At 43.6% G+C, this 12,100-nt stretch overlaps 1 protein-coding gene across 5 annotated transcripts in view; it reads right to left on the bottom strand.

Moving 5' to 3' along the window:
* Window positions 1-12,100, bottom strand: part of CLCN5 (chloride voltage-gated channel 5) — a 256,472-nt gene that overhangs the window by 160,257 nt on the left and 84,115 nt on the right. Inside the window, exons 1-3 of one of the 5 annotated variants that reach the window (XM_039221180.1) lie at window positions 5,595-5,816; window positions 4,868-4,984; window positions 3,033-3,188 (exon numbers count right to left, since the gene is read on the bottom strand). In XM_039221180.1, coding sequence (XP_039077111.1) covers window positions 3,033-3,048 — 16 coding nt within the window. In that variant the 5' untranslated portion in view covers window positions 3,049-3,188; window positions 4,868-4,984; window positions 5,595-5,816. Of the gene's footprint in view, window positions 1-3,032; window positions 3,189-4,867; window positions 4,985-5,594; window positions 5,817-12,100 lie in introns of those variants that run through there. The other 4 variants (XM_039221175.1, XM_039221182.1, XM_039221177.1 and 1 more) reach the window with 4 other exon arrangements.

The raw sequence follows: 12,100 nt of genomic DNA, 5'->3' as shown, positions 1-12,100 counted from the left end.
GGTAAGGGACTTGCTCCAGGTCTCACAGCTACCAAGTGATGGAACCATCAGAGTCGACCGAAATCTGTATTTTTAACTATTCCACCATACTGCCAGCCAAAGTATAATTGTCATCATTGCTTGTCACCTTAGAGGTTGCATAAAACAAAAAACAAGTTGCAATTATTTATATGGAATAGCCCCCTCTTCACTAATGCTAAGAAAATTTGGTTTTATTCCAATATCATTTTAAGCAGATCTGATGTCAGGGCCTGAGACAGCAAAATACATTATTTATTAAGAAAATTTGACAGGGGCAAAAAAGAAAAAAAAAGTATGACAGGGGTGACTAACTCTTGATATGGGCCAAGGTTATGATCTCACAGTACGTGGGATCGAGCCCTGCAGCGGGCTCCATTTGCTGAAAGCACAGAGCCTGCTTGGGATTCTCTCTCCCTCTCTCTCTCTGCCCCTCCTCTGATCATATACTCTGTCTCATTCTCTCTCAAAATAAATTAATAAACTTTAAAAAGAAGAAACTATGACATTTTATTAAGAACTGGTATTCATTAAAATGTTTTTATTAGAAAATAAATCATTAACTACTAATGGTGTTTCCACTAAACAAACAAAAACAAAAACAAAAAAAAAAAAACACAAGCTCTTTATGCATCATTAGGAACAAAACTTTAGATCCCTACCTGCACAAACTTCCCTTCCAAACTTCCAGCACTACCTTTTAATCATGAACCTGACAGCCCACAGATGTCTCAAGCAAAAGAGGCCAAACCAAAGTCAGTACACTAACTCCCCACTATCCCCATATGCTCTTCTCACCTCTTCCCAAGGCTAGGTCCCTAATCTCAGGGACTGCCATCACCCACTCCAAGCACCCAAACTGGGTGTCAACCCGGACCCTGTTCCCCCCACATCTGGTCACAGAACATTTCTAGACTTCATCCTGTGCTCATTAACCTTGCTGCCGCGGCTTCTGCTCAGACTCCCGTCTCCCTCCCTCAACTGCTCTACCAGAAACCTCCCAACCAGCTCTTGGCTTGCTTTCTCTCCAGCTCCAACTCCACCTCAACACTGTGGCCAAAGTAATCTTTCTTAAACAAAATCTGATTAGGTTACTTCCCTGTTTGAATCTTTGTCTCTCGGATAAAGTGTAAAATCCTTCCTAGAACATACAAAGTTCTTTTTTATCCAGTCTCCGACTACCTTCCCTGCTTCATCCGAGGTCATGGCCCATACATCTTACACAAGGCAAACGGAGCAACTTGGAAGTTCCCAAACAGTGCTTCTCTGTCTGCCCAGAATGCAATTCTCTCATTCGCCCATCTGGCAACTCCCACTCATGTTTTTTAGACCAGCTCCAAACTCCAAATTCATCATGCTTTTGTCTAGGCTTCCATCACATTTTGCACCTCTCCCTATTCTAACACTTAATTCAACCTCACACAATCATTTGTTTATATGTCTGCCTTTCCCATAAGACAAGGAACCCTCGAGGGCTCTATGTCTTATTCATCCTGGCATTATGTTTGTTGAATGAAAGAATGTCTCAGGAGGCATAGGAGCACATGTACCCCAATGTTCATAGCAGCACTCTCCACAATAGCTAAAACATGGAAAGAGCCTAAGTGTCCATCAACAGATGAATGGATCAAGAAGATGTGGTTTATCTATACCATGGAATACTACATGGCAATGAGAAACAATGAAATCTGGCCATGTGTAGCAACATGGATGGACCTTGAGGGTGTTATGCTGAGCGAAATAAGTCAGGCAGAGAAGGACAAATATCATATGTTTGCACGTATAGGAGGATTAGGAGGAACTTGACGGAGGAACAAGGGGGAGAAGAAGGGCGGAAATGGTGGGGGAAAGGGAGAGAGGCAAACCATGAGAGACTCTTGAATGCTGACAAAAACTGAGGACTGATGGATGTGGGGGGGAGGGGGGGATGGGCATGGAGGAGGGCACTTTGGGGATGAGCACTGAGTGTTATGTAGAAACTAATTTGACAATAAACTATTTGAAAAAAAAAAAAAAAAAAAAAAGAAAGAATGTCTCAGGATTTAAACAAGAATTTCCAAACTGCTCCTGATAAACCTCCAAAGCGAGTGATACAGGCAAATTCCCATTTCAACAAACATCTTCAAAGTAAAAATTCTCATACATCAAAAATACATGTTGCATTTGTGTACCTTCATATTTGAAGCCATAACCAATAGGAGACCATTTTAACAGATACACTAGACAACAAACAAACCTACCTGATGAATACTTATAGCTACACAACTTCTTGCATTCAACTCCAAGTGGTCACAGACCAGTCTGGGTAGTGTCTGTCTATCATTTCTTAAACCCACACTCCCTTTTGAGAAACATAAAAACCCCACACATCCCTAGTAATTCTGATGCTCCCCCAAGGGCGCGACCCTCAACCTCACCAAAAATGAAAAATAACTTTGTAGGCGGTAGGAATTCCTAGATTCATAAGAGATGTAAATCCATCAGGTAAGACACCACCATTGAGTTTTGCTCTTGGGTAGTTCATGGTATTAAAATGGGTACTTTCCTTCCATCATCAAATATAAACATTATAACATTAAATATGCTTTAAAGTCTTTACTAGGAAAAGGAAGCCAGGTCAGCACTGACATCTGTCTCCCCCACCATTGAGAACCTTATGATAGGCATTTGCCGGAAACAAATGAAAAACACAAATATGAAAAAAAAAAATCCTGTTTCCTCACACATAACCCCCACAAGCACATGTTCAAATGAAGGGAGTTCTTTGAAAAGGCTTCTGGCATTACATTTTCTTGCTACAACCGTCCCCCTACCCCTGCACCCTTACTTTAAAATAGGTGAAACTTCTAGCTAGCAGCAACTTCTTTTAAATTAATATACTTTTGTCCTTGTGGAGACAAAGGGTTAAATTAATGAAAGGGCTGGCTGCCTGCCACTGGCTTGGGGGGTTGGGTTGGGATAGAGGATAAAAGAGGAGGAAAAACCAGTTAAAGAAATAAGTTCTGACTTCTTACCCTGCCACATAGCCATCTTGATCCTTTCTTCTCCCACGCTGAGGTCACACACTCAGTTTCCCAAAGCCCTCCAGTTTTGTAAGGAGGCTCGAATGGGATGTAGATGGACCAGCCGCTGTGTGGCCTTACTTTCTGCAAGAAGTTCAAGCCCTGAACCTGAAAATGTGAACAGCAAAATGAATACCTAAATGAAAAAAAAAAAAACATTTCAAATCCTTAAGAATTACCTCCTGTCCCTCTTTGAACCTCTCCTTCAAAGACATGCAGACATGTTAGTGCCGAGTTTTTCCTAGCGAAGTACTGCTTTAGAAAGACAGAATGGAAAGATCCAGAGTCCGTTACTATTGCTGCTGAGTGCTATCCAATTCTGCATGAATCACTGGATCTTCAGTAAATGGGTTTCAGAATCTCAAAGGATGCATAGTGGTTGTGGATGAGATAACAATTAAATGTCTTCCCTATCTTGATGTTCCACAGTTTGGGAAATTAATAACAGCATAATATCCATTGCCCTCTCCTACTGCCTGCCCCAACACCCAACTTGCCATTAAAAATTAGTAGAAAGGAGAGCGACTTTTGCAATATTTAAGGTTTTAAAATGAAAGTCTGTATAGGAATGGAGAAGTGAGGAAGCATATTAAAAAGTTAAGAGCAATGTCCTTTGGGTCATGGTTCTTTCTCTCCGCTTCACTATACCTTCCCACACTTTGCTAATGTCCTAAAAGGAGTATATTATTGCTTTTATAATTAGGGGTAAGAAGAACCAAAGAAAAAGGAAAAAAATGTAAAACTAGAATACTCCCTTAAGTACTACCAATTAATTCAGCTAATTCCTAAATTTAAAATGCCAAATTCGGTCTTGGACAACACTATTTGCAAGGATATGAAAGGAGCTAGGGACAAAAATGTAATGTCTGGGGGCACCTGGGTGGCTCAGTCCGGTTAAGCGTCTGAGTTCAGCTCAGGTCATGATCTCACGGTTTGTGGGTTCGAGCCCCGTGTCGGGCTCAGTGCTGACAGTTAGCTCAGAGCCTGGAGCCTGCTTCAGATTCTATGTCTCCCTCTCTCTCTGACCCTCCCCTGCTCGTACTGTCTCTCTCTCAGAAATAAATAAAACATTTAAAAAAATTTTAATGTAATTTCTGGCTACTTCAATTCAGAGGCTTAATATATTAAATGCTGTGCTGCCCACTTAAACAAGTTCTTAATTAATAAATTGATCTTCCTTATTTAGCACCCAAGCCATCAGCTTTTTCTAAGCAAAAGTCCTCAGGTTTTTGACTTGGTCAACATGAAAGTAGGTTGCTATTTCCATAGCTTTTATACAAGCCAGTACGTCCACCCGGGAAGTGAAAGCGCTAACTAATACAAACTTGAGAGTCATGATTTTGGTCTTCCTTGATGACTTTTGTTTAAGGACAAGAGTGTAAATATGGACACTAGCCCCCAACAGCACCAACAGATGGTTTAAAAAAATGGTTTGGATAGGGAAAGGTTGGCGAAGTTCAAGAAAACTTAGGAACTCACAAGTCCAAGGATAAATTCACCAGGAAAAAGCGCTCCGATGACTTCTCTAGAACCCCGGACAGTTTGTTTTGGTTTGCCCCCATTTTCTCTCTCTGTTTATCTTTCTCTCTCTCTCTTTCTCTCTCTTTCTCTTTCTCTCTCTCTCTCTCTCTCTCTCTCTCTCTCTCACACACACACACACACACACACACACACAGAGTTAAGTAGTGGTCCGCGCCTCGTGGGACCAGGAGAAATTTAACATCTCTGAAGTCAAACCCGGGTAGTTGCTAATAAAGGTTTGAAGTCTATGTTAAGCAGATTCTTACTGGCTTTTTATGTTCCACACTTCTGGATTTCCCTCACTTATTCGGGGTCGCTTACACTGACGTTATCACACGGGCACACGTACAACTTCACTTGGCACTCCAGGAAACTGATTTGCTCTGAAATGTTAAAGAAAGGTAAAAGTGAATCAACTGTGAAGGTAAAGCTTTTCCCTTGGGGTGAAGGCGCTCAAGCGCAAGCCTGGAAAGTCTGGAGAGAACCAGCCACCCCGCGTTAAGTGGAAAAAAGGAAAACTCGCCTCAACTACTTGAGAGTCTGGAGTCCACTTCGCTACGACCCACACCAACCTGCGAGTCCAGAGAGGGAAGAAGAACAGGCCTCGAAAGAGCTTCACCAGCCAAAACCACTCTGCCCCAGTCCTGAAAAGGGGACGCCTGCAGCCAGCCCCCCGCCCCCCCATTCAAAAGCGGGACGGGCTTGGCGCGGCTCCGCGAGAAAACTTCGCTGGGACAGCGCAGGGACCCTGGCTCGAAAAGGGCAGGGCTCCCGGGAAGATGCCGCCTTGCACTGACTGGAACTAGCCGGTCTAACTCCTCCGGGTGGCAGGCAGCAGCGGCCGGGCAAGGGGAACCCCCATCTCCAAGGGGCCGAGCCACCGGGGGAGCGCTTCCCCTGTGTCGCTGCGCCCAGGGGGTGCTCCGCGGGTGGGCCGGGGGCCGGAGGCCAGCCAAGGACCTGTTGGGGAAGGGACAGCCCATCTGTCTTTACCTGTCGCTGAGGTCAGGGGCGGAGGAGCCCGTGTCGGCCGCAGGCGGGCCGAGCACTCAGTCAACTCTGGCGTCCAGGACACCAAGCCGAGCTAGCGCCCCACGTAGCCGGCAGAGCTTCATTCACAGCCCAGCCAGGAGGAGGGGGAGCGGAGCTGGCGCGCGGCTCATGTGACAGGCGCCTCGCAAGTATCGGCCAAACACAGCCAATGTCTGCGCGTGCGCGCCCTGGCCTGCCTTCTCCTAGCACCTCAGCCCAGCCGCGGCGGGGGTGAGGCGAGCTGGGAAGGCGGCCGGGCGGAGAAAGCGGCGTGGGAGGAGTTTCCGCGTGCGCAACCGCAGTAGGTCGGCCCTGCTCGCTGCCATATTTAATGAGTGGGCGGGTCCTAACCCCGTGCTGGGCGTGCCGATTCCTTTTGAAAAAGAAATGCTCCTTTATGTTTCACTGTTAACAGCCTGGAGTATGATTCTTTGAGGTTTTTGTCCTTAGAATGAAACTGTTTATCCCGAGCTTATGGCCCACAGAATAGCTAATAGTAATCTAATGCTAATTACATTAGCTGACATATTTTGAGCCTCTAATTACGTGCCAGGCACTGTGCTAAGCCCTTAACTCATTTTCATTTCATTTAATGCCCACAATAACCGTACTGGAGTGCGTACTATCATTCTCCGCTTTTATACATGAGAAAACAGAGGCACAGATTAGGTAATTTGAACTCACAGAACAGGAATAGGAATAGTGATCAAATTGATGCTTGTAACAGCCAACTTGAGCCTTGTTGCAGCACTGGGTAATCTACACCGCAGTTTTCCCTATTACCACCGGGTGTTTTTTTTTTTTTTAAGTTTATTTATTTATTTTGAGAGAGAGAAAGTGTGAGCAGGGGAGAGACAGGGAGGGAGGAGAGAATCCCAACCAGTCTCCCTGTGGCCAGCACAGGGCTTGATCTCACAACACTGAAATAATGAACTGAGCCTAAATCAGGAATCCGACATTTAACCAACTGAGCCACCCAGGCGCCCCAGTATTCTCTCACCATTTCAATAATTACTAAAGGGAGGCTCAGAAAAGTAAAAATCATAGGTCTTAGTAAGTGGTAGAACCGAGAATCCAAACTAGGTTTACCTGACACCAAAGCTCTTACGGTAGAATTGAAAGGAACATCCCTCTCATTTTACAGAAGAGAAAAAAGGCCAGTGGAGTGCATTGACTAAGATGATCCTGCTAATTAGTTATTGGCAGAACTGAGACCAGAATCCATATAGTCAATCCAGGTAATCTAAAAGTCAGGCTTTTAGTCCACTCAATGAAGAAGACCACACACAAGAGAAACCATGGGGCATCTCACCTAAGAAAAACTATCATTACAGAATTTGAGGGAAGGGTGGAATTTAGATAAATTTTAAACCAAGGACTGTTTTCGGTAAGCTCAAAGCAGGACTGTGTGAAGGGGTCAACAACATCCCATCTAGGCTTTGAAATGAACCCAGAGACCGGTTTCCTTGGGAACCCAAAGTAAAAAATAGATGTGGAATGTTGTGTCCAGATACCCCTTATCCAAAGTTCTCCACCTGGATAGGAATTCAAGGCTGCTTCTTTGTGTCCAAGAACCTTATGTCCTCCAAACAAATGCGGGATGTTTTATTCTCACTGGCCTGTTTTCAAGCAGCAAAGTCTCTGATAGTCTGTGTTTGTAGAGAACAAAGTTTCTCAGGAGAAAAAAAAGTGGTGGTCACTCAAAGGGAGTTGTTATCATTTTATAGCTGCAGCGAGTCTTTGAGAGAAATATTGTTCCCTGTTATATCTGCAGCTGGCTTTATCTGTGTCTGTTACTCCAGCCTAATGAATGGCCAGATTTTTGCTTTCAGAGTCCAAGCTTATTTTTACTTTATCTGGTAACATTTAGTCACTCCCTGCCTTCAGGCACTCACAGTGTAATGGGTGGGAGGGTGGGACACAGCCACAAGTAACTAGAAAAATTCCAGGGAAAGTTAAATGGACTCTGATAAAGGTAAATCCAAGTGGAAATAATACCTTGTGCAAAGGAAATCACCTATGAGGACCTGCGAGTACTCCTGTGTGATTGAAGTTTAGGGAAGGGAAGTGTAGGGAGGATACAACCAGAAATTCAGGCCAAATTTTAGAAGATCCTGAATGTCATACTGAGATATGTGCTTCATTCAGAAAGTGACTGAAAAAGATTAAGGTTTTGGAGCAATGGAATCCCATTATTGGAACTCCTCTTTAAGAAAGTGAATCTGGGGTGGGGTGCCTGGGTGGCTCAGTTGGTTAAGCGTCCTTCAAGACATGATTTCGCAGTTTGTGTGTTCAAGCCCTGTGTTGGGCTCTGTGCTGACAGCTCAGAGCCTGGAGCCTGCTTCAGATTCTGTCTCCCTCCCTTTCTGCCCCTCCCCTGCTCGCTCGCTGTCTCTCTCTCAAAAATAAATAAACATTTAAAAAACTTTAATGGGGTGATTTTTCAGAGAAATGTTCATTAGTTTGTTTTTGTCATTGCAGTATAGGAGAAACCAGAGCTTATTTGTAGGTTTAGCAGGAAGAGCTCCTGGTGAAACAAATTGAAGAGGCAAGAAAAAGAGGGGATAGGTAATGGAGTAAAATACATGGGGTATAGAAATGAAATGCAAAAGAGGAGCTAACCCTGGAAAAGATGTATTTTACTCTCAGACTATAAAAAGAGAGGTTAAAGGGTAGCAATCTGGTTGGAAGCAGACGTGTCACGAAGCTACCTTAGAATACAAATTTATTTGGGAGAGCTTGGGCAGGAGTGATCATTACGTCGAATTGGAGAGGGCTGCAGTACGTGCATATTACCACTTGGTGTCGCCACTGGCTGCTGACAGGTTGGAGGGCTCCCATTGGGGACTTTAGGAGGACATTTCAAAAAAAGAGTATTTCACCTTTTGTGAAATGCAAAACAAAACAGAAATGACAGTGGGCCCTGAACCCAGAATTCCTGAGCTCAGAAATAACCAGACTCAGACACTTAATAGCTGTGTCATCTCGTTCAAATTACCCAATTTCACTCCACTGTGGGTTTCTTATTTGTAAAATGGGATAATAGGATAAATTGTACTAATAGATGTAAAATAGAAAAGATTAACACTCAGTAAATGTCAGCTAGTATTACTATTGATGATGATAATGATGAATTCTCTTTCAGCCTTTGGAGCCCCAAGTTTTGCAGAAGCTATTCACATAGTGAGTAATAAATGCCTATATAATACCTTGCCAAGTGAAGTCTTTAGAATGTGGTGCTAATAAAGCAAAATTCATAATTTAATCAAGAGTTTTAGATTCCGGGGTGCCCTGATAGCTCAGTCAGTTGAGCATCTGACTCTTGATTTCGGCTCAGGTCATGATCTCCCGGTTGTGCAATCAGGCCCTGCGTCAGGCTCTGCCCTGACACTGTGCTGTTTGGGATTCTCTCTGTCCATCTCTCTCTCCCCCTCTCCTCCCACTCTCAAAATAAAACACTAAACACTTAAAAAAAAAAAAAGAGTTATAGCTTCTGTTAACTCTGTGTTCTCTTCCCCCTGATATCCTTAGCCAGGCATCCTACAAATGTGTGTTCATCGTCACAAGTGAATCTGGTCGAAAGTGTAGATAAATCAACATAAGTGTGTCCTCTGCTTTCCTCCCCCTTGCATGGAAGAAATTGAAAAAAATGTGCCCACTCTACCTCCCACAAGGTCAACAGACATTTGGCCGAAAGCCATTTCAGGTCTTATAAAGCAAAGAGTAAACAGAATGTGATCTGTAAAGTTAACTATAAAGAAAGAATAAAACCATAAACTTCTCTACATAATAAAAGGTAGCACTTGAGAGTCAATTTTGCAAAAGCAAAGGCCCCAGAGCAATAGCTCACTGTGGCACCTAGAATGTCTGTCTAAAACAGCTTTATCCATAATTTTGAAATTGTCATTGCAAATACAAATAATTACATGAGTGCATAGCCATATGAAGTAGTGGGTGGATGTTTCTGGTATTGTTCTTATTTATTTGTCCCACATTTTGTTTGAACCCTTCCTATTGTGCCAGGCACAATGTTAGCGCATAGGAATACTGGTTTTAAAATAAAATATCTGGGGTGCCCAAGAAATGCCTGGGATCGTTCTAGAAAAAATGGGAGCAGAATCAAAGGAAATGGACAAAGTTCTCTAGCTTAGGATCCCTATTGAAACAATAGGTTAGGAAATTCTGAAAATAGAGTGATCAAGGATCATTTGTTGTTGTTGTTGTTGTTTTAATTTTTTGTTTGTTTTATTTATTTTTGAGACAGAGAGAGACAGAGCAGCAGTGGGGGAGGGGCAGAGAGAGAGGGAGACACAGAATCCAAAACAGGCTCCAGGCTCTGAGCTGTCAGCACAGAGCTCGATGCGGGGCTTGAACCCACTAACTGTGAGATCATGACCTGAGCCGAAGTTGGATGCTTAACCGACTGAGCCACCCAGGCGCCCCCATTTGTTGTTGTTTTTTAACGTTTATTCATTTTTAAGAGACAGAGCACCAGCAGGGGAGGGGCAGAGAAAGAGGTAGATAGAGAATGTGAAGCAGGCTCCAGGTTCCAAGCAGTTAGCACAGAACCTGATGCAGGGCCTGAACGCACTAGGCACAAGATCATGACCCGAGTTGAAGTCAGACACTAACCAACTGATCCACCCAGGCACCCTGACTAGAGGGCTTTCTTAGTGATGCTGCCTCAAAATGCAGTAGGAGTAACAGATTAAATTTGGGCTCTGACACTAAGAAGCTGTTTCACACCAGGCAAATCACTTAATCTGCATGTCTCAACTTCCTCTTCTGCCAAAAGGGAGTATTTTGCTCCACTGAATTCTGAAGGTGGTATGAGGGTAGAAAGGGAAAGGATTGTGAAAACATTCTGCAAAATAGGAAACACCGTAAGAATGATGTACGGAACCTGGCATTTATCGAAAGCCTACAATGAGCTGAGCACTGTGGTAGTGCTATAAGGTAATACTACTCAAAGTGTGGTTCCATGACTCAGTGCCGGTCAACAAACTGATAATTACTGGTCCGTGACAAGAAATTGAGAGTAATGTTGCAAAACCCTAACAATATGACAAAGTAATTCTATGTCTGTTGAATATAATCCTCAAAATATTGGGTTTGTATTTTTTTTCAGGCCTTTAATCTAAATTATTTTTTCTTAAATAGTTTATTGTAAAGTTGGTTTCCATATAACACCATGGGATGAGTGCTCATCCCCACAAGTGCCCTCCTCCATGGCCATCACCCCCCTTCCCCTCTCCCCCACTCCCATCAGGCCTCAGTTTGTTCTCAGCATTCAAGAGTCTCCCATGGTTTGCCTCCCTCCCTCTCCCCAACTATTTTTCCCCTTCTCCTCTCCCATGGTCCTCCGTTAAGTTCCTCCTAATCCTCCTGACGTGCAAACATATGGTATCTGTCCTCTGCCTGACTTATTTCGCTCAGCATAACACCCTCAAGGTCCATCCATGTTGCTACACATGGCCAGATTTCATTCTTTCTCATTGCCATGTAGGATTCCATTGTATAGATAAACCACATCGTCTTGATCCATTCATCACTTGAAGGACACTTAGGCTCTTTCCATCTTTTGGCTATTGTTGAGAGTGCTGCTATGAACATTGGGGTACATGTGCTCCTATGCATCAGCACTCCTGTATCCCTTGGGTAAATTCCTAGCAGTGCTACTGCTGGGTCATAGGGGAGTGCTTTTGTTAATTTTTTGAGGAACCTCAATACTGTTTTCCAGAGGGGCTGCACCAGTTTACATTCCCACCTACAGTGTAGGAGGGTGCCCGTTTCTCCACATCCTCGCCAGCATCTATAGTCTCCTGATTTGTTCATTTTAGCCACTCTGACCAGCGTGAAGTGGTATCTCAGTGTGGTTTTGATTTGTATTTCCCTGATGATGAGGGATGTTGAGCATTATTTCATATGTCTGTTGGCTCTCTGGATGTCCTCTTTGGAGAAGTGTCTGTTCATGTCTTCTGCCCATTTCTTCACTGGATTATTTGTTTTTCTACTGTGGAGTTTGATGAGTTCCTTATCGATACTGGATACTATCCCTTTATCTCATATGTCATTTGCAACTATCTTTTCCCATTCCATTGGTTGCATATTAGTTTTATGGATTGTTTCCTTTGACATGCAGAGGCTTTTTATCTTCATGAGGTCCCAGTAGTTCATTTTTGCTCTTGATTCCCTTGCCTTTGGGGATGTGTCGAGTAAGAAATTGCGGCAGTTGAGGTCAAGGAGGTTGTTTCCTGCTTTCTCCTCTAGGGTTTTGATGGTTTCCTGTCTCACATTCAGGTCCTTTAACCATTTTGAGTTTATTTTGGTGTATGGTGTGAGAAAATGTTCTAGTTTCATTCTTCTGCATGTTGTTGTCCAGTTCTCCCAGCACCATCTGTTAAAGAGGCTGTCTTTTTACCATTGGATACTCTTTCCCGCTTGGTCCAAGATTAGTTGGCTATACA

This window comes from Hyaena hyaena, unplaced genomic scaffold, assembly GCF_003009895.1.
Source record: "Hyaena hyaena isolate Hyena2069 unplaced genomic scaffold, ASM300989v1 scaffold_960, whole genome shotgun sequence".
Taxonomy (NCBI): domain Eukaryota; kingdom Metazoa; phylum Chordata; class Mammalia; order Carnivora; family Hyaenidae; genus Hyaena; species Hyaena hyaena.
This window is presented reverse-complemented; position numbering and strand designations above follow the sequence as displayed.